This window comes from Denticeps clupeoides, chromosome 10 (genome assembly GCF_900700375.1).
Source record: "Denticeps clupeoides chromosome 10, fDenClu1.1, whole genome shotgun sequence".
Lineage (NCBI taxonomy): Eukaryota > Metazoa > Chordata > Actinopteri > Clupeiformes > Denticipitidae > Denticeps > Denticeps clupeoides.
The window spans coordinates 5135354-5158144 of NC_041716.1; the positions used below are offsets into that span (position 1 = coordinate 5135354).

General features: G+C 45.0%; 1 protein-coding gene across 4 annotated transcripts; it reads right to left on the reverse strand.

Annotated features, from left to right (window-relative positions):
• Window positions 1-656: 656 nt before the first annotated feature.
• prickle3 (prickle homolog 3) lies at window positions 657-22097 on the reverse strand. Of its 4 annotated transcripts, none has more exons than XM_028993994.1 (12): window positions 21643-21708; window positions 21366-21447; window positions 19177-19259; window positions 11135-11318; window positions 9956-10069; window positions 8074-8211; window positions 7549-7752; window positions 5815-6001; window positions 4977-5315; window positions 3829-4110; window positions 2023-2373; window positions 657-1942 (listed from the first exon to the last, which is right to left on the reverse strand). In XM_028993994.1, the coding sequence occupies exons 3-12, from the start codon at window positions 19221-19223 to the stop codon at window positions 1452-1454; spliced, it is 2337 nt and encodes a 778-aa protein (XP_028849827.1). In that variant the 5' UTR covers window positions 19224-19259; window positions 21366-21447; window positions 21643-21708; the 3' UTR covers window positions 657-1451. The 4 variants fall into 4 exon arrangements, with proteins under 4 accessions (XP_028849827.1, XP_028849826.1, XP_028849825.1 ...); XM_028993993.1 differs by lacking the exon at window positions 21366-21447 and adding an exon at window positions 20929-21051 and having other exon boundaries at window positions 21643-21658; XM_028993992.1 differs by lacking the exon at window positions 21643-21708 and adding an exon at window positions 20929-21051 and having other exon boundaries at window positions 21366-21443.
• Between the last annotated feature and the right edge of the window lie 694 nt (window positions 22098-22791).

Here is a 22791-nt window from a genome sequence, read left to right on the forward strand (position 1 = left end):
GTGTAAGTGTTAGATTTGTCTGCTTTGCACACTCTTGCCATTCTCTCGATGAACTTCAAGAGGTCGTCACCTGAAGTGGTTTTCTTAACAGTCTTGAAGGAGTTCCCAGAGGTGTTTAGCACTTGTTGGCCCCTTTGCCTTCACTCTGCGGTCCAGCTCACCCCAAACCATCTCGACTGGGTTCAGGTCCGGTGACTGTGGAGACCAGGTCTCCACTTTTTGTTAAGTACATAACTCCACATGTGTTCATTCATAGTTTTGATGCCTTCAGTGAGAATCTACCAACGTAAATTCATGTGAGGTGTGTCCAAACTTTTGGCCTGTACTGTATATTAAGTATTTCCAAATAAACTGGGGCAGTTGTCTTAATATCACATGTTAAGACCATGTAAATGTGTTCATGTTCATGTTTTTACTTGGCTTTTTTTATTATGCAAGTAAGGCTGCTATGCTTTTTGTGGCCATTACTCTGTTGGGGTCAAGGGTGTAGATTACTTTGTTATGTCCACATAAGGATACTAAGTGTTATTTCTTTCATATTAAAGTTATTTATTCTCCCCAATTCAACAGTAACTTGAAACAAAAGGCTAACCATGGAAAAATTGCGCAATTTCCTAGAAAAAAAGAAAAAAAAAAAAGAGTAGTATCACAAACAATTTACCGTAAAAAATATAATACAAGACCAGCACCAAAAAGTATAGAAAATTGCTTTGGACCAAACATTCCCTTAAAACATTTCAGCAGTCAATGCATGTAGTGTTTTCATCTTCTAGCAACACGGCGGGGTCTTGAAATGGGAAAATGAGTCTCGAGCAAGCGGCCGATATACCGCAGTAAAGTACGCTGGGCGTACTCAGCCGAGCTGTGGTGTGTACGTGTGTCAGGGTCAGTACAAAGTACAGAGATACCAGCGCAAACTGTCTAAAACAGAGCAAAGCTATTTTCCCCTTCATTTTACAACCTGACATTAAATGTTCTAAATGGACTAAATATGTGAACCTATCAAATAAATTCATCCGTGGGACACGTAACATATCAGAAACATAACAGTAGTAATGCAGATTTATATATGAAAATCTAATCTGGAAGAAAAAAATAAAATAAAAAAATCGCTCTATTTTACAATACAGAAAGCGTGTGGTGAGATGTGTCTAGTGTTGGGTCTCTCTCAAAAACCTTGCATCCTCTCCTCCCGAAGCAACGAGCCAATCTTACAATCACAAGTAACATTATGCCTGAAGGTTTATTTACTTGACCTTAACGTTTTAGGGTTCCCTTAAACTGTGGACGTTGTTTTCTTGTTTCAAATGTGCATTCCTAACACTGCTGCAGACCAACTGGAAAGACTGTAAGCAAGCTCGCTAGATACTGAGATGGACCCAGTATTTCATGATGTGAATTTATTTAGTCCGTGAACGGAGGTAGACTCATCGGGGTCCAGCGGGCCACTCTCAGGACAGCACACAGTTTTTGTCTTTGTCTTTGCCACTGAGGCTGTGTGCCCTCCTTCTCCTCCTCAGGCTGCCCCTCAGCCCCGCCCACTCCTTCTCAGCCTCCTCCTTCCCCACTTCCTGTTCCTGCCTTGCCCCGTCCGCTGTGGCGGCCCGGCGCAGCTGTGGCGGGAGGGGGATAGGTTGGCCCAGGAAGAAGCCCTCCTCCTCAGAGTCTGAGGACGAGGAGCAGGTGGAGCACGAGTCCTCGTGTTTGTAGTGGGCGGGTTGGAGGGTGAGGGGCGGAGCTCGCTCAGGGGGTTCAGGACTCTGTACTGCCACGCCTCCAACACTCGCTGCCCCTCGCCAGTCCAGGGTGTCCAGATGCGGGCGCTCAGTGCGTGAACGGCGGAAACGTTTCTCCGTGCCCAGGTGCAGCGGGTGGTCTGAGGACATGTGGCCGCGGCTGCAGGCTCCTCCCCCTTTCCGGACACTGCGGTGGTAGGAGCCATCTGAGGACAACAGACATATGACATGAGATTCAGACCAAGAATGAAGGCATGATCGGGATGCATCGGAAACAGAGTCTCACCCAGGAGATCCATCTGAGGTGGGATTCCCTTCTGAAAGCGAAACCTTCTACCCAAACTCCCAACTGCCTCTCCTCCTTCCTGTTCTTCATCCTCGTCTGCTTTCTCCTCCTCCTCCTCTTCTTCCACTGAGTAGCTACAGCTGATTGGCTCCCGGAAACTGACACGCGTGGCACTGCGCCCCGACTGGGATGCAGGGGGCGAGGGGTGGGCTTCAGGCTGGGAGCAGAAACTGGAGTCGTGGCTTGGTGAGTCATAGGGCCCATTGAGGAGGGGAGGTGGGACAGGCTGCTGCTCTGTGGAGCTCCAGCTTTCTCCTGGGACAGGGGAGGGGTGTTGTGGAACAGGGTATGCTGGGAGTGGAAACAGAAACAAAAGGACAAAGAGACAAATTCAAAACAAAAAAGCAAAGGAGCTGACTGTAAAAAATCTGATGAAATGAGACTGAAAAATGCAACTAAAACAGGATCAAAATTTAGCCAGCGTCACAATTTTGTCCATACATTAGTATTACTTGCATTCACTAGTGCATCAAAAATCATAGTGAAAATTGTAGTCTTTTTTTTTTCACTGTATGCCAAACAGATAAACCTACATACATGCTACACTCATTACACGTAGAGCATTTTTTTGTGGAGAGGGTCCAATGTCAAACTTTCGATCATTAAACTGTTCTTTTAACTGCTTTTATTTAACAGGTGTTTTCTAGTATCATGCTGTGTTGCTTAATGTTTACTGTTAGTATAATATGATAATATAGAAAGGTGGTAGTAGCCTAGTGGGTAACACACTCGCCTGTGAACCCGGGTTCAAGTCCCACCTACTGCCATTGTGTCCCTGAGCAAGACACTTAACCATAAGACTGTCACTGCTATTACTGATTGTAAGTCGCTCTGGATAAGGGCGTCTGATAAATGCTGTAAATGTAATATGAAATTCTACTAATGAATGATACAGTTCAATTGCACTGCCTTGCACAATTGCACTGCCACTTTATCTGTTTTTTTTTTTTTTACTTTGTATTGAGACATGTCCAAAGAGTCATGTTGTTTTTGTCCAGTCCTTTTGGACCGTCATGTCTCGTCTACACCTTGTCTTGTATTGTTGCCCATGTCCCACCATTCTGGTGTAGAGGATGCTATTTCAACCCTTTTCTATGTGGCTGGGCTGACAATAAGATAATAATAAAATTCAAGAATGTTTAATTTTAAATATCTTTGGTAGCTGGAAATTTAATAGTTCAGCTGGAATGATGCTCTGTTCACTAAGTCTGTCACTTTGAAACCTTCAGTGGCTATCAGAAAAGCGCTATGCATCCTATTGCACTGATTCAACAAGCAATATAACTGGCCAAATTCAGTCTAGTTGAGTATACAGGGCATCAGCAAATGTGGGTTGAGCTGCATCATTGATTCTTATCAATACTGATCAGTAGCCTAGTGGGTAACACACATTCGCCTATGAACCAGAAGACCCAGTTTCAAATCCCACATACTACATTTTGTCCCTGAGCAAAACACTTAACCCTAAATTGCTCCAGGGGGGACTGTTCCTGATTGTAAGTCGCTCTGGATAAGGGCCGTCTGATAAATGCTGTATATATGTTATCAACATTTTCTATTCACACAAATGTATGTTTTTTTTTTTTAGATAAAAACAATGACATTTCTAACTTTTGAATAGTAAAATCATGAAAATCAGACAGTACTTTTTTCATTAAATGATGCAAACAAATGACTTTTCCCACCAAAGATACATTTTTCTAGACGCACTAGGATTCCAGGTTTCCTAATTTCCAGAGTGCATACCTGCACAATCCTTTTCAACCCAGCTCCCAGAATCCATTGTAGTTGATGTACCCCTTGACATGCAACTTGGATGGGAATATCCGTTCGTTTCAAGGTAGCTGCCTGGATGATCAGCCCTGTCACTTGCTGAATGGAGGCTTTCATGTGACTGGTCAGCAGGCCAAGAGGGTCCCCAGCCATTGGCCGAGTGACCATGAGGGGAAGATGAAGGGGAGTTTTGGCATGGATCACTGGTAGGAGAGGGAATCCTGATTGGCAACATTGGAGCAGAGACACAGGTACCTGGTGCATGGAGAGAGAGCGGGAGTCAGACCAAATGGACACAAGCGTGATCCACACATGGCCTACAGGGTTCACAAATTGTGACAATGAAGGAATATATTTTGCAGAATCTAATACAGGAAGATTATAGTGTACCTTCTGTACACTATAATCTTCATATTCAGCTTCATGAGAATGAAATGATCATCACCACAAATCAAGGAAAAGCAGCAACATATGAGGTCAGGAAGAACCTAGGAAGAACCTATGAAGGAATGGGTTGCCATCAGTCAGGATTTGGATCAGATGTTGAATGACTGACAGGATGAATTGCAGAGGTCTTGAAAAACACTGCAAATATTGTCCCGTTGCATAAATTTGATGTAATTTTCAGTAAAAGCCTTTGAAACTTATAAAATGCTTGTAATTATACTTCAATACACCACAGCAACAACAGACAAAAAGATCTAAAAACACTGAAGCAGCAAAATTTGTGGAAACCATTTTTGTGTCATTCTCAAAACTTCATAAAAATAGTCAGAAGAAAAAAGCACTGAAATATGTGGAGGTCTAACAGGACCTAGCATTACGTATAAATGGTTGAGAAGTGTGTACTGACTGTGTTGAAAGGTAAAGAGCCAGATTTAATTATTCTGAAAATACACCCAATAAGTTCAACCTGACAGCGTTAAAGATTAAACCAGACACATTCGGTAAAACGGATCAGGGTTGCATGAGTGTGAATGATGATGCTTTAGTTGGAACATACATTTTAGCAAGGTTCACGGGTCAAGTAAGGCATGAAAGGCTTTTTAATGCAGTGTACCTGGTAATACTTTGCATAATCTCCCTTTATTATACTAGTTTAAGAAGTTGGGATTTCATACCTCTGCTCTCCAGGCGAGGAAAGCTGCTGCCACCTGCAGAGATGGAGGTGCTGATGACAGAGGCAGACGTCTTCTTGATTCCTTCAGGGAGCGGGGAGTTGTACTGCTGCTGCTGCTGCTGTGATTTGCCCGGGCCCGGGTGGCTCTGGAGGGCGGAGTCGCACGAATCAGAATTGTTGGGGTCTTCGCCGAGGGAGCACGGCCGCGAGCAGAAGATGAGCCCCCCTCGAGGCAGGAAGGGCCGACCCAGCAGAGGCACCCGGCATCGGGCGCAGCAGAAACAAGCCTCGGATGCATGCCAGTGCTGACCCTCATACGTCATCTGGCCCTGATCTATACCTGAAGGGAAAGAACAGAGCACTGCGTTGGTGGCTGATAGTAGCCTGTGAACCAGAAGACCACAGAGTCACAGGTTCAAATCCCACTTACTACCATTGTGTCCCTGAGCAAGACACTTAACCCTGAGTGTCTCCAGGGGGACTGTCCCTGTAACTACTGACTGTAAATTAAGGTGTCTGATAAATACTATAAATCTAAAATCTAAATGAGTAGAAAAAATCTCCTTTTGTAATCATAATCAACTTTTCATAATGTTTTAAATCAACCTTCAACCCCCAACAAATCTTGTCTGTATTTTTTTCAGAATTTGGACATTTCTGTATAATGAATCCTTCTTTGATTCATTATATATGAGCATATTGTATATAATATCCTAATAATTTCAGATATTGGATTTCACACCATGACGATGATTATGTGCAACGATTAAATGACAAAGATCCACTAGTATATGTATTATGCCTGTGTGTGTGTGTGTGTATGTGTGTAAGTGTGTTACCTATGTGCTCGCCACAGGTGTCGCAGTACTCAGCGTACAGCGCCTCGTAGCACGAGCAGCAGTACGGCCGGCTCTCCCTCATAATGTAACGCTGCCCACCCAGCGCCGCCTCGCACTCGAAACAGCAGAAGTGCTTCATGTGCCAGTGCCTGCCCTCCGCCTCTGTACACTTATCTGCCAGGATTATCTGCAGTGTGCACACACACAAATACACAAAATTATTACAATGAACGTCCACATGAAAAATAAGATATACATTTTGTAGAAATTATGATTAATGACACACACACACACGCACACACACACACACACACACACATATATATATAAACATTTTAGGTAAAAATATACATGGATGCACCACTAGATGGAGCAGTGATGGAGACAGGCAGCAGTGTGTGAGAATGGTACCTTGATATAGGAGACCTCAGTGAGTTAATAGTGAGCTAATCAACCCACCCATTATATACTATTATTCTGGCACAGAACAATATATCTAATAAGTTGTAGTGGCCTTGGTTAAATGCCATTAGGTTAGAGTGTCAGATGGCATTGGATCAGATGTCATCAGGTTGTTTCATTGTACTGAAACAAAATGGCTTTTCACAGAACACCTGTGTGTGTGTGTGTGTGTGTGTGTGTGTGTGTTAGAACAATATTTGTGTTATAATCCGCCTACAGCAACATATCTTCATGTTCTGATCAGCTGATGCTGCATTTTTACCAACGCTTAAGACAAACTACCTTGCCAGAGAGCAGAATGCCCTGCTGAACGTCCCTGAAGAGTACAGTATGCACGGTATCACGTTTGGAAAATAACCAAATGAAATCTGTGTCACGTGGAAGAGAGTTGGAGGTTAAACCCGCCTGTTGAGTGTAAATGACAGCTTGAAGGTACCAGCAAGGCACTGACGCTGCCCTTGTACTCAAAGTACACGCAATAAAGAACACAGAAAAATGATGTCCTAATGTCCCATGGTCTCCATGAAGGTGTGTAAATGGTCATAGAGAGAGAGTGTGAGAGAAGTGTGGGCAGGTATGTGGGCCTGATTCCCTGGCCCCTGTTAGATGGGGGATTACTATCATCGCCACCAGTAGGAGCTGAAAGGTAAAGTTTTAAAGCTCTGTAATCCTGCACCGGATTGGACAAGATTTCCTCAAGTGAAAGTGAAGTGATTGCACACAGCAACCATGAAAGGTGTGAGGACTCGAACCGGCAACCTTCTGATTACGGGGCCATTTTCTTACCCACTAGTCCACCACTGAACCTCAAGTGAGTTGGTTAAAGTGTAAGCCCAGCACATTTCCGTCCTCTGGCTGACCTCCTGAGACTATTGTCACCCAGAGCCGTGGTTCCCAGCCTGGTCCTCTAACGTTTGTTCCGAACGTTATTCTCTTCCAGGTTTCATCAAGGCCGCCAGAGGGTGCAAAGATATGTGACAAATGCAGACTAGCTTCACAAACACATACCATGGGAGAACTCATAAATTATACTATTCAGATTCAGAATCTCTTTCTTTTGTTTTGATGATCCATGTTGTCCCTGAATAGAACATTCCAAAGAGATGATGCGGAATGTTGGAATGCTACTGAACGCTTGCAAATCTGACCTTTATATGCTCGTTGTAACAATAAATGTGATTGGTGACATGAAAAGTGTGAAGTCTTAAATCTTGAAGACTTTATTTTATTATTTATCAGTGGAGTCGGGTTCATAAAGGGAAAAATGGTTACCTCATCACAGGCCTGGCAGCGGGGTTTCAGCCTCTCGGCGTGGTGGCGGCCGCAGAAGATCTGCCCGTCCTGGTAGAAGTAGATGAGGTCCACCAGCAGCTCACTGCACGAGGAGCACTGGAAACACTGTGGGTGCCAGCAGCTGCCGTGCCCCGCCCGACTGGCAAACACAGCAATGTCGCCGCCACAGATCTGCCTGCCACACTTACAGAACAGAGAGGATCTGAATCATTTTTAATGTCTAACAAGCGGAAGTGGATCTATCTATCTATCTATCTATCTATCTATCTATCTATCTATCTATCTATCTATCTATCTATCTATCTATCTATCTATCTATCTATCTATCTATCTATCTATCTATCTATCTATCTATCTATCTACTGCACCAATGCTAATAATTCTTTCATTTGCAAAAAAATAGATCTCTTTAGACCAAATCTGACAAAAGTCCTTGGCCTGTAATGAGAAGGGCCGACTACAGCAAGAGGTCCAGTTCATCCAGTATGTGCTACTGGTTCCCACCTGCTGACAGATGGCTCCGGTCATGGTGACGGGGAAGAGACGGACGACGCCCCTGCCCAGGTTCTCCCTCTTCCGCTGCTGACTGAACAGCCGGAGCTCCTTCTTCTCCTCGTCATCCAGGGAGTTACAGTACTGAGGCTGTGAAAACGCACACTTGCATTCATATTTTTATGATGACCATGCACACTCAAAACATTCCAGACCAAGTACCCTGATTGTAAGGTGCTCTGGATAAGGACGTCTGGTATATACCGTAAAAATGTAAACGTCTACACACAAGAGCCTATAACCCAAAATTAAAGGAAAATGGTTTTGGTGCGATTTTTGTTGTTTTTGAAGTCCGCGGTTTCACAAAGGGACCAGAAACTCACATATACGCATCTATTCCCTAAACTACCAGCTAAAAAAACTCCAGATCTCAAGGCAATCCTCCCCACCTGTTGCCACATCAACGGCCACATTCACACCCAGGCCCAGCAGAAAAGCCAAAATAAGCTCAGATGGTGCAACTGGAGAGACTTATTACACTAAAAACCACATATGCCCTGTTGATGCAACAGCCCCGGTGGGATGATGGTTTAGAGGGCAGGGGTTCATGATGAAATGGGAGGCGGCTTTTCCACTCCTTAATGTACCTGCTATTTAATGTCAACTCATATTACTCAACAAGTCTCTGTTAGATATGAAGGTAAGTGCATGATGACGTCTACTGTCTACAGACAAACAGGTATTTAAAAAAGGTTTAACTTCTAGGGCTTCTGCAAAATTTAAGCATCATGTAAAATGTCACTTGTTTTTGGAATCTCATTACAAAACGCTATATTTATTACACATATAGAGAAATATATATGCTTTATGTTGACTAAGCCATAATTGTAGTAATAATACCAATATTATAATTTAATTAGAATATTACCCATAATCAATCAACAAAAGGTGACTAGGAAAATCCTTGAAATAAAGAAATTATTACTATTAGAGCTGGGTCATTATATGATCTCGATTAATGATCACAATCAGCCTTAGTCCTTTTTCATGATCACAATACAAATGCCGTAAATTAGCTTCTGTGTTTGTATTTAAATGACATTTATATGGATGTAATGCACGCAGCACCACGGCACATGAGGTTAACTGCTTAAAGCTAGCAGCGTGAAATTATTGAAAACGGAGCCAAGAAGGGCAGTGATAGTCATTGTTTAAAATGTTACGGGACTATTTATTATCTCTGGTGTCTTTGGTTTCAGTGAAAGTGAAGTAAAAGTGAATTAATTGTCATTGTGATACTGCAGCACAGCACACAGTGACACAAGAAATGTCCTCAGCTTTTAACCATCACCCTTGGTGAGCAGTGGGCAGCCATGACAGGCGCCCGGGGAGCAGTGTGTGGGGACGGTGCTTTTCTCAGTGGCACCTTGGCGTTTACGGGGCCGCTTCCTTAACCGCTAGGTCACCTCTGCCCCAATTTTTTTTTATGCAGTCGAGATTCCCACATTTGGGGAATTCATAGGTATCAGCACAGCTGGAGTGTGATGGGTGAAAGGCCTTCTCCCCAGCCAGGTATGTATCTGGCAATATCAGATAAATTGATGGAAAGAAAATTATCATATGATATGGGTATATAATATAAGTATATCGTGATCAGTTATTTTTATCGTATAAGTATATCATGATCAGTTTTTCCCATTTTGCCCAGCCCGAATTGAGATTTGTTTTATTTTTACAAGATGCTTCATTTCAACTCACTGTAAAGAATGCATTATTCCTAATGCAATGCAAGTCCAATGCGATACTGCCTCGATTCACAATGATCATATTGTAGTGTGTTGTAATGAAGAACAGCAGCTGCGGTGGCGACGGTGGCAGTGACGGTGACGCCTACCTCACTGTCGTGGGCCGGTAGCTGGTGGAGGAGCTGCTTAATGCGATACCTCTCCCCGGGGCTGTTCACATAGGGCACCCTGTCCTCCGGAATACAGCTGAAGTACTGATACACCTGCATCAGGAGGGAGGGGGTTAAAAAAATAAAAAAAAACACACAATATTTACACGCCAAACATACACATTAACAATAAAATCCCACTCTCACAAGGGACGTGTCCAACGTTTGCTGCGAGGGCAACGGTCGCAGGGCGCGCAGTGTAAGGAATATTTTTTAATGCGGCGTAACCGAACACCCCTGCAGTTCAGGAGACAAAAGCCTCGCCACAAAGCAGAAAGGTGAGCTGAGCTGCCAGCAACCAGCACGAAAACACACACACACACACACGCTCAAGCACAAATTACATGGAGGGTACAAACACACATGCCCAGACAGAACGCGCAGAACCCGGTTCTCCACCGCAGAGTGGAGGAATCAGGGGTGATCCTGAATAACAAACACTCCCACATTAACATGCTCACTTCTACGGGCTCCTAATATTTACCTTTTCAAACCAGTCTACACTGCTCGAGTGTGAACAATAATTGACAATTACCAACAATTATTGGTGACTGTCAACTATTGAATATTAAATAAAAAAAAAATGGATATGCAGTATTTGAAGTGAATACTCCTAGTTGGGTACATGCACGCATCATTAACACAGAGCTGTGGTAAAGGGATCTGGATGAGAGGGAGAGATGGGGTGAAGAGAGAGAGGGCGCTGATTTCGAAACGGCAAGAAACGCAGCGCTCGTTCGCCCGTGTAAGTTAAAGTCGTCCTCGTGGCTTTACATGAATTCATAGACAGAAGCGAGAAGCAGCGGCTCTTCAGCGACGTCTGCGCATGTGACGCATTAACATTTCGATATTTTGAACTTTGTTCCTCCCCTTTAAACCTTCATAGAAACTTCATTAAACACTGAGTTCTGGGTGACAGGAATAAATGCACACGGACGAAAAAAAGTAGTTATCTTCTCTTCAAGATACACACAACTTGAACGGGGTTTTATTTATCGATTTATCCTCAGGACGCCTTTGACCTTACACGAGCGAATGTGCTTCAGCGAGAGGGAGATACCTGCAGGAAGTCAGGAAGGGACCAATAAACCCTTTTAAAAAGAGAAGGCGGAAAGGCACCTGCTCCGGTTTGAGTCCGGGCGGGACCCAGGCGTACTCCTCCGAGGCGCAGCCCGAGTCGTCGTCGGAGATGGAGTGTCTCTGGAAGTCGGACACCAGCTTGGTCATCATCCTCTCCAGCTGGCCCGGCACGGCGCGCACAGCATGCTCCTCCCTCACACACTTACAGTGAACGCAGATCTTCCTGCACAGACACGGCACGGGCGTCAACGTCTCCCGCAGCGACCACCTCCATCGAGCACTGGAAAGCTTACGCAACAGGACCGGTCGTCTAGTAACGGTCCTGGTCACGGGTCGGAGCGATTTGTTTCGGAACTCTTCACTTCCTGTTCAGCGTGTATCGAGCTGTCAACTCTGTTCATGCAAACATTATTCTGGGTGTTGAAAATAATTACACACACAAAAAAAAAACCATGCAAATAACTGGAAGAAGCAAGAAAAAAAAAAACTGCCCAGCATTTTTACCCATTTATGCTTTATGGGTGACATGAAAGTTTGACTCGTGAGATTACTTAACATTTTTTTCTGGAAAAACGCAGACATTTTTACATTTATAGCATTTATCAGACGCCCTTATCCAGAGCGACTTACAATAGTAGCAACTTGGTGTTAAGTGTTACTACAATGGTAGTAAGTGGGGTTTGAACATGGGTCTTCTGGTTCACAGGCGAGTGTGTTACCCACAAGGCTATTTCCACTCTACCACTTCCAGTCTGCGGCAAACCTTGTTGGTAAAAGGTGTCGATGACGTTGATTTCTGTGAATGCCCGCTCACTTCTATAGGCCGCTCTCCTCCTCATTAGCATTTAAAGCTACAGACACAGATACGGCGAGTCCGGGGCGAATCGCATTGTGGGTCCGGATAAAAGTGGCTGTAATTCTGCACCACGGCTGAATTTCGGAAAGAGGCTTCAGATACAGTATTAGGGGACCAAAAAGATCGATATAAAGCAAAAAAAAAAAAAGGGTTAATGTCATGTGACCTTCAGTATTAATACCAGAAGTATTAGGAAATGCTGCATTTAAATGTGTGTTGCATGATAGGAAATGCTTCCGTTGAGTAAAACCCTGAAAGTTCTCGTCTCTCTTGTTTTTGTTTGTCTGAAACAGGCTGAGGTGAAGTTGAGGCCGAGGGGGGAAAAAAAAAAAGGCTGACGCAGAGCAGACTATAAATTATCATTCCACATGTAGGAGTTCTGTCCCGACACACAATACAGCTGACAAGTACACACCCACACACACACTTTCTGCTCACGCTGCTTCAGAGGTGTGATGCCAACACGACTGCAACCCACTGCAACCAATGAATGGACCCCTCAACCCTGAACCCCTAAACCCCGCCCCCATCAGGGTAGAGGATAGAATCACCACACCGACGATAAATCATCTGGGACACCGATTCAATGGGGAAAAATCCAGTCCGACTGTTTTCATAACCCCCGCCGAACACAAATCCTGCTTTTAAAGCCAAATCGGTCGCTCGTGTTACACAACAGACACAGGAAGCAACATAAAAATCTGATCATTACAACTGGGCACATAACACTGTTATAAATCCTTCCCATCATGCCAATTACACTGCATTTCAATTTTGTTTGATAATTCATACTTGTTCATACTCTGTAAAGTCTACACTACACTAGGGCATCTGGAAATGAGAACATGGCAATTTTTATTCCAAAATTTTAACTTTCATATTGAAAGTTTCATACGGGCCTGAGTGACATTTTTGCCAATTTTACAGGCGATCAAAATGATGGTGGCTGACAGTCAGGTTCTGGACCCACGACACCATCTGCATATTAGAATATTGCCACCTACCACTGAGCACTCAGCCACAACACATTAATCCAGTAATAGCTTCAGTCCTGCTACTTCACTGCTCCCGTCACACAAGGGCCACATTATCCGGAGGGGATTATGCGGAATTACGAAGAAAAGGAGACAGTTGAGCAGCAGAAATAAATAACGCCACATGTGAACGCCACACTGATCTGTGTGTCTGTGTGCACGCTTGTGCATCGTCTGATAATGAAAAAAAATAAAATAAAATAAAATAATGAACCCTCAGTACTTTAGTGGTTTACATTTACATTTACAGCATTTATCAGAGGCCCTTATCCAGAGCGACTTACAATCAGTAGTTACAGGGACAGTCCCCCCCCCCCTGGAGCAATTTAGGATTAAGTGTCTTGCTCAGGGACACAATGGAACTAAGTGTAAGATTTGAACCTGGGTGTTCTGGTTCATAGGCGAGTGTGTTACCCACTAGGCTACTACCACCCCCAGTGGTTAGCATAACCACTCTCTCTCTGAGAGAGTATAACTCTCTCTCTCTCTCTGTGTCTCTCTCACTCTCTCTCTCTCCCTGGTGTGTTTATATACAGAAGAGATATCAGATGCAGAGGAGGCGGGGCCTTTTTACACCTTGTCTGAACTGGGAATAAGGACCTGGCCGTGGTCTCGGGGCGGGAAGGCAACACTTTCGCTCTCCTCCCTGACTCAGCTGCCTCTGGTCAGAATGAGGTCACAGCCCAGGTCCCCGCCAGCCGAAGAAACAGTGGGTGGAGATGGTGGGTGTCGGCACGGTCCCCTCCATCCCACCATGGGATCTGAGGGGGTCTCTGTGCAAATCTGAGAGCTGGGACCATCTCCAAGGCGCTTGAGGTTGCGTAATGCCGCTCTCTTGGCCAGGAGGGGGGTATTTGTGGCGCAAGGCTCTGCCCCCGAGGCACAGATGGAGGACAAAAGCCGCTTTGCGTGGACTTGCTCTGTACACCCCCCCCCAAAAGGCAATCCCTTCTCGTGTGGATAAGCTGCCACTTCAATTCCAGCATCCGACTGCCCCCCTACCCAACTCCAACTCGCCCTCACCCTCTCCACACACTTCCTGATCAAAAGCTGCTGCTCGGCATGTGAAAATAACAGGTTCACGGCGGAGGCTCCGTTTCTCCACATCAGCAGATTTCTTTTCCTCCCCCGTGGCAAAGACCCCCAACCAACTTCCAATTCCCGAACAATGACCACACCCACCCAGAACTGAAGAGGGGTGTCACTAATGCAGCACGCAATCAGATGTAAATTACATTACACCGGTCCTAACAAGCACCCTTCCACAGACACACACACATACACACACGCACACACACTATAACATGACGTGGCCCAGGATAAACAATGATCAACATGACCGGTCAGGTAAAGCCCCATTGGCAGGACTCCAACGTTCCGGCTTGCAATCTGCTCTCACCAAGATGTGTGTGTGTGTGTGTGAGGCATCCAGCAATTAAAACAGCCACAGCTGCCACATCATGGGGAAGTGTGGCCTGACCTCACCTCCTTACCTAATACGGGCTTATCTTCACTTGAACTTGAACATCCTGCATCGGCACTTAAACGCGCCACCCTCGCAGAACCTCACAGAAGCTCCCAAAACCTCACTGAACATCCCAGAACCTCGCTGAACCTCAAAAAACATTGCAAAACCTCACTGAACATCACAAAACCTTGCTGAAACCCCACAATACATTGCAGAACCTCCCAAAACCTTGCAAAACCACACAGAGCCTCACAAACCCATGCAAAACCGCCCTAGACCTCACAGAACCATACACAACCTTGCAGAAGCTCATAAAGCTTCACAGAACTGTGTTCCCCTGGGATTCATTTCACAACTGCGCTTCTTCATAAACTTGTGTGTTTTTTGACATCCTCGTCCCTCCATTACGTCACCGCTGGGTTCTGCGCCCACGGTCATCTTGGGCTGTTTAGCGATGGCGGTGTGTAAACTCAGAGCACAACTGGCTCTTGCTGGATTATCCCCACCCGCCCCCATGTGACAAAATACTTAGGATGATGAAAAGGGGGACTGTGCTTCTAAATAAAGCTGCTGGGGTCAGGAACGGGGTAGCGAGGATGAACTGTTGATGGAATAAATTAACAACAACAACAACAACAAAAAAAAAACATGACAGAAACAATATTATATTTAAATATGCACATATGTTCACACCGACCAGAGCTTTCTACAACCAGTTAACCGGAGTAAAGAGGGACCATAATTCAACTAAAACCAATAAGAACATTCAGTACAGTTAAATTCAAGCCATTCTACCTGTACTTGCATAAAAAAAAAGTAGTAAAAGTTTGATGGAAAAAATATATATTATTATTATACTATATATATATAAAACTATTATTATTTTTATTTTTTAAATATATATATTTTACCTTTGGCTGCATTGTAGTCCCTGCTGCCCCTCATGCATCCTCCCATTAGTTAAGGTTAAACCAAAGTGCTGCTGAGAATCCCAGACCCTCCTCCAACCCACCCTATATAGACGTCCTTCACAACGTGCACTCCCCCTCCATCACGGCCGGTGACGCCGCACAATGGGAGGCTTCTTCAGGACACACTCACTCTCTCTCTCTTCCTACCTCAGGAGGGGCTCAGGATGACTTCCGTGTGACGTCCAATAACAGTAATTAAAAGTGCAGGACTGGGTTGTGTTTTCAGATGAATGTTCTGGTATAACTGGAGAAGAAGAACACTTCTAACATTGATTCCAATGATATGTAATCATTAGTTAAACACGTTTCATTACTACCAGACACTAATGTCCCTGCTTTTTTAGGTTCCGTCCGATTTGTTGCATTTATTAAAAAAAAAAAAAAAAAAAACACCAAAGAACCGACAACAACAACGAAAACCTACAGCCCAAAACCCTCATGAAAAGCAGAATGAACGGTGTTGGACGTTTCAGCCTATACACACGACCGCGGATTCGTCATCACCGCGATGAGCCGCGGTTGAAAGTCGGGATCTGTGCTTTTCCTGTGGGACAGATGGACACCGGCCGGCTAATTAGGCCCTGAGTAATCGCCGCCTGGCACGGGCCGCTAGTTGACGGCAGGGACAGCGCGCAGGCGGGGGTCGATGGTAACTCGATCCCACCCGGGCGCCACCGCAGCGCCGCCGGGTCCATCTGGGCGCAGGAAGACGGATGGCTTCCCTGACGCCCGGGCCTGAGCGATCATTTAACAAGCCAGCCATCAGGGTGATCGGATTAATTCATTAGCGGACGTGGAATTTGTGACAAACTGATTGATTTCACTGCTTTACAACAGGCAGGAGCCGTACTAAATAAATATGCTAAACATACTGCATCTAAAAAAAATGACGTTGTAAGAATTGATTTGTGATATATTTCTTTCACAATCATTTTTTATCTCATGTAAATATTTCCATCCAGAATATCACAATACAGAAACATTCAACTTCTGAAAGGGTTGAAAAATGTTAACCTTTGTGAATGAGAAAAAAAAAGCTACTTACTCCACAATATTTTGAGTTGCATTAGTACAGTAAGTAATGCAGTAAGATAAAAAAAGACCTCTTCAGGGCCATCATGAAGGTTTTAAACCCTTCAGCGCACGCATGGCACCCCTACACCCCCTTTTAAAGTTTCTAGATGCCTTTCCACGGCCAAGTCTGGTCTCGGTTGGACAGATATCCCCATTTATGGCTTTTTTTTTTGTTAATCCACATTATTGCCCTGTGTGGGCAGGGAGGATGCAGGATGCTGGTTTTAGTTGGTAATCACCTGTGCCCGCCGACGGCTCTATTACTGTCGACTTGGCAGCGGCTCCGGCTGTAGCGGCAGCGGGACTCAAAAAAGTTAATCCCATTAGCCTGACGGACGAGATCAGGGCACGGAAGAAGGGGGCCGGCTGGGTGGACATGTGGGGTGAATGGGAGGAGGAGGGAGTAACTGGGGACTTGAATAAAAGCTAAAAGGGAATAAAGGGAAAGTGTGTTGGGCGAGGGTCTCGTTTGACCTCAGGAACAGTCTGTGTTAGTGTGATACGGCGTGTTAATATTTAACCGATGCACAGTGGGTGCAGAGAGCATTATTAGCATTAAAGGGCACCCCTCCAAATATGAACATTATTTCTGTGACTGCGTTAATTAAACATGAATTGGTTTGGGAGGGGCGACATGTGGGTTCATGTAGAAGAGCACAAGAATCGAGTTAAGGCGGCAGTGATGTATGGGTTTGGCTGAAGCTGCTGCTTGTTGGAATAAAGGGTTGCAGTTGGGGGGGTGAGATGAGTTCAGGTTTTTGGGGGTGACTCCCTGCGCTCCCTAATTCACTTATTCATTTACCGACAGCATCTAGCTGAGCAGCATTTTTTTTGTAATTATTATTTTTAATCTTCGGCAGCCAAACTCAGCCAGTGTTATCAGCCAGTGTGCTGTTGCACTCAGACACACACACACACACACACACTGTGTCTAAGCCCTCTGGAATTCCCCAGTGTCCTTTAGAGTTTTTTCCGGTCGGGTACTTCATCTCCCAGCTCGACGGGTAAAAGTGTTTGAGACACGCCAAACTCCCGTCGCAACAGACAGAAAGCAAGGAGGCAAAATCCACGCAGACCATCACATACACACAACGGGACCTGAATCTATATATATATATTCATATACTGGACAATAGCATACATAGGGCTACATGATATTGAAGGTGATTGTTTTTGCCTGTTTTTATACTGTAGCGCAGCGCGCGGTGGCATAACGAAATGTGTCCTCTGCATTTAACCATCACCCTCAGTGAGCAGTGGGCAGCCATGACAGGCGCCCGGGGAGCAGTGTGTGGGGACGGTACCTTGATCAAGGGGACCTCAGTGGCATGTTGGGGGTTCGGAATTCCTTACCCGCTAGGCCACCACTGCCCCAACATATGGGTTACAATTAAATGTATGACACTATAAGGCGATATATGCGTTTTTAAACGTAAAAGTTTGAAGATCTTATAGTTTAAACAACAGAACCATGCAAACACAGTTTACTGCTTGTTACTCTAGAATGTCTACAATGAATCACTGATTCTCAATAACTAGGGTGGCAGGAGGCGGAGCCTATCCCAGGAAATCACGTGTTACCCTCAGTGCCAATTTAGAGTCTACCAATCCGCCTAGCGTGCATCGCTAATATTGTGCACCTCTCATATTGTGCAGCACACAATATTCATAGAATGACAAAGATTCAAAATATACTGATATAATGCAGAGCGAAAAAAAAATTCACCCAATAATTCGCTCCCTGCTGTAACACAACCCTGGTTACAGATACTGTGATTCTGGATTAAGAGCATTACATCGCTTGCCATGTCAGAGCGAGTCAAAGGTCATCAGCTCAGCTTGCCCTCCGCGTACATGAAATACCTGCAGAGAGTGCTGTAAAAGTTGCCGTGCACACCAGGCGCGGAGCACCCTCGCTCGGTGCCGCCAAACCTGTTCCAGCGCGGAGCGCTAATTGACCTTGAGCAGTGCTTATGGAACCATCTGTATTTCGGGCCGGGACTAAGTGGAGTTATATTCTTACCCGCCATCAACTGAATCCATTTTCGCTATGACCAGGTCATCAGGCCATAAAGACTGGAATGCATGGCGGCCATGGTCATGGTCATCAACTGAATCCATTTTCGCTATGACCACGTCATCAGGCCATGAAAACCGGAACGCATGGCAGCCATGGTCATGGCTTCGCTAAGCTCCTGTTACGGTTTTCATAGCGTTGTGTGCTTCGCCGGTGGTTAACGCCAAGTAATCTTGGACCTCAGAGGAGACGTGAGAATCCTGTTTCGTGGCTAATCTGCTCGCTCTACGTTCACAGTCCACGGGGCAAAGCTGCTTACGCCAAGGAAGGTGCAACCTGGCTTTGCAATGCAGCCGCCCGGCATGCGGTAAACAAGGAATGAAGAGAAGCCAGGCATGCTCGCTGCATTACATTTCATCTATTTTACACACGGCCATAAGCGCTTAATGTCACTTCGTAGATGTTTGGGCATGCCTGCTTGACAAGGGAGAACATGCATACGGGAAATCTGAAAACAGGTGCTGAGCAAAGCACAAAATGAGCAAATGACGGTAACGCAACACGGCAAAAGCTGCTCCACGCCGTGTCCATTCGTCTAATGAATTGTGCTTTTGTCATTTAAAGCTGATCGTAAGCATCAGGGCGTGAGGAGCAGGCATACCTCCAGCCATGCATGCGGAAGCCAGGGCACTGGTCCCCACAGCGCATACACGGCTGTCCTCGATCCGGGTCCTCGTTCTCATCCTGCAAGCACAGCACACAGAACAGAACCGGCATCAGCACTTCAATCCAAAAGCAAGAGCGAAAAGTGAACTGGTGAAAGGACAACACCCAAAAATACACAGCTAAAGTTTGTCTTGCAATGAAAAAGTGTTATGCATAATTCATGGGAGTGCATGATTAATATTAATGTGGTAGAAAGACGCTTTAGAGTGATTTATATGGGGACACCGATGCACACGTATACATCTTTCTGCGAGATGTTTGCATAGCATGGGGCGACAGAAGAGTATAAATCACTGGGAAGTATTTATGTTTTTTTTATTATTATTATTAAGTCTTAAAGGGAAAAAAGGTGTTCCCAAAAGTCTAAGGTGCATCAGATCTCCGGTTTGTCCCCACAAAAAACCCACTGCAGTGAGCCTGCTGTGTCTCTCTGTCTAGAGCAGTGGTAACACACCAAAAGGACAAAAAGACTAATAGGAATGTTGGATATTTTGTCATTATTCAGCTATTACACCACATATTACAATTCAGTTAGGGTTCTAGGATTCAGTGATTCTCAAATTTTCACACTGACGACCAACTCCACAAATACCAAGTAGTGCCAAGAAGCTGTCGTGAAAAATCTGATATGAAATATGCATTCAAACATCACAGCAATAAATCAAAGCAATGATAAAGTAAAAGCAAATTCTGAATAATAACTAAATTATTGTGATAAATAGAATCTAAATAGAATTTTAATGCACAGCTTGCATCAGTTAGCGCTCTTTTTCAATGCAAATTCCCGAAAATTCCTCCATAACTAATAACCAGAAGAAAAAAATTAGCTCGACACAATATTGGACTTGGTTATTGTGAATTTATTCTCATTTAGTACCGGGCAGAGTGTGAGCAGAGTGTCCCTTTTTTAGCGAGGAAAGGAAGGAAGCTGCACAGGACGTGTGCTGCACCCTTTCCTCCCTGCCGGCTTCCTCACCGACTCTGTTTACACTTTTCTTTTCACAACCGTCCTGCCTCTCCCCTCGTGCACAGCGTTAACCGAGAACGTTCTGGCTGTTTCTGTGTCAGACCTCCAACGAAATGATGCATAACAGCCAGAACAGTTTCAGCTTCACCAGGCAATGGGTGTGTCAATAAAAACCACATGACCAAACGATGTGACTTTCCCGAGATTCATAGCAACACGCGCCTAGGCTCACAGCCGCAGTCATTTATGTTGCCTCGCAGCCCGACTACAGTTTCTACTGACCCTGATATCTAATCTTCACGTTATTCTTACAGAACCCAACGTATATCAGATCGGCCTGGGCCCATTTTCCTCTCATGTTCACCTGCAGTTGTGTGCAAGGAAGTAGATGTAACGGCGTTTGATTCTAGAAGCTTCCAGGCCGCTATAGGGGAAAAGTTGCACGTTTCCATAGCAACACCCGGTCATAATTAACGCATGGGACAGGTCACCGTGAGCTGTGCCCCCCGTCCCAACCCCCCTCAAGGTGATCAGCCTGCGCGGCGTTCTGCTCGTCTAGGCAGCAGTTATACATTAACAAGTGTAAGGTGAGAGGTCATTAGCCGGGGGCGTACAAGGAAACCCGACAGGCGTTCTACCACGTCGCTGCGTCAGACACCGACGGCAACGGCTATTCGCCGAACTTCCATGAAGGAGCAACCAAAGAAATCCATCACGAACCTTGCACCAATGAAATCTTTCAAATGTTCCTTCCCTCGGTTTGCATTCTCAAGTTGCATAACGGATAAATCAGATTCCACTCCAGTTTCGGCAAAGTCTGTGCCGTCGGGAAAAGATTCTGGACTTCAAGCCGCAGGAAATAAAGTATTTTACAGTGATGTTGAAACAGAGGACTGATTGTTATTAATGAAATGTAGAAATAAATAGACAGAATAAAATAGCCATCAACTGCAATAATCACGAAAAAAAGATACGCAGGACTGAGCAGTAACTATGAAAAATGTTAATTTTGTTTCAATAAAACGAACATTGTCCAGGCTGCCAGATGTTCCTGATATTGCCGCTATTGTTCCAGGAAAGAGACATTCGTGACACAGTCACAGGTTCGAGCCCCCAGAGGAGGACGCCAAACACGAGCTTTTAAAATGAACTAATACCTGTTCAGGTAAACAGCGGTGACGTCAAGACGTAGATTTAAGCCCCTCCCCCACGTCGCATACCTCCACTGCTACATCTTAACTACAGAAAGACGAGTGGAGATGGGAATGAGGGCTACAGTTGCACAGAACTCTGGTTACATAAGTGGAAACGCGTGGAATTCTGTTTCACGCACCGGGCGAGGCGTTACGCCCGACCAGGTGCCATCCCCTGGTCCCCCCCTTCCCAAAAAAAAAAAAAAAGTTCCCGCGGATTTGGTGACGGTCGCCAACTTACCGCGCGAGCGGACCGGCGCCGCTTCGATCCGCGCGTGAACATAGTCGCCCGATCCGTCCGCTGACGTCACATGTCGTCAAAGTGCGCTTCCACCCACCGCGCCCGGACACTTCGTTGCTGCTTTTTTTTTTTTTTTTTTTTTAGTTCATCGCGGGAGAACCGATCCACGTGACGCGAACCAATAACAATAATGATAATAAGGATGATAATGATGATGATAATACAATAATAATCATTAAAAAAAAAAGCGCTCGGTCCTCACGCAGCACCAAGTTCAGGTTCCACTCCGATCTGCAGCCAGACGATCCAGGCATGAGGCACCAGGCGGGTGGGAGGGGTCACGGTCTTAAAGGTGTAGCGGCGGCGGCCAGGTACCTTTAATCAGAGCCTCGCGCTCATTAATAAACAGTTAATAACCCGTCAATAACGCGTCCTCCACACGGACGCCGTCGACTACTCAGAACGGCCCTCTTCACCGACAGAATACTTTACCTGTTCGCGGTGATGAGGTGGGGCGTGGCCTGAATCACCCGAGCGCACCTGGAGCAGAACAATCCAGTTCTGGAACCTCTGGACGTGCGCAGAGATCAGACGGGGCCAGATTATATCAACTCTAATCCATACAAAAAATCTGGCGGTAATCCATAATCCCCGATTTATCGACTGCATATATGAAATTTGCATAGAGCAGGAAACAGTTGTGTGGCAGACCAGGATTCGCAGAAATGTTCAAAAGTCTCTGGCACCAATGCAAACCAGTGAAAACAAAACCGCTGTTTATAAATTTATATAACTATAACAACAACAAAAATAAATATTTACCTAAATATTGATTTACCTAAAACGCCTATTGCAGAATTTCATTATTGTCGTGTGTAGAGAAAGAGTCTCTCTGAACAGCAATACAATATTGTTCTCCTGTAGACTTCTTCTAAGACATCTCTGCATATCAACGTGAACAGTATTATCACATTTACTTTTTAGTCAGTTTTATTTATGTTTTACACTAAAAGACAGTCCCTTCCTGAATAATTTCACAGTTACTATTTCCATCAGTATGGATCGGTTGTAATTAGCATAACCATCCAGACAATACATTTTCGCTGAAGATCCAGGTCTGATGTTCAAGCTCTGAAAGTGGTTCCATTT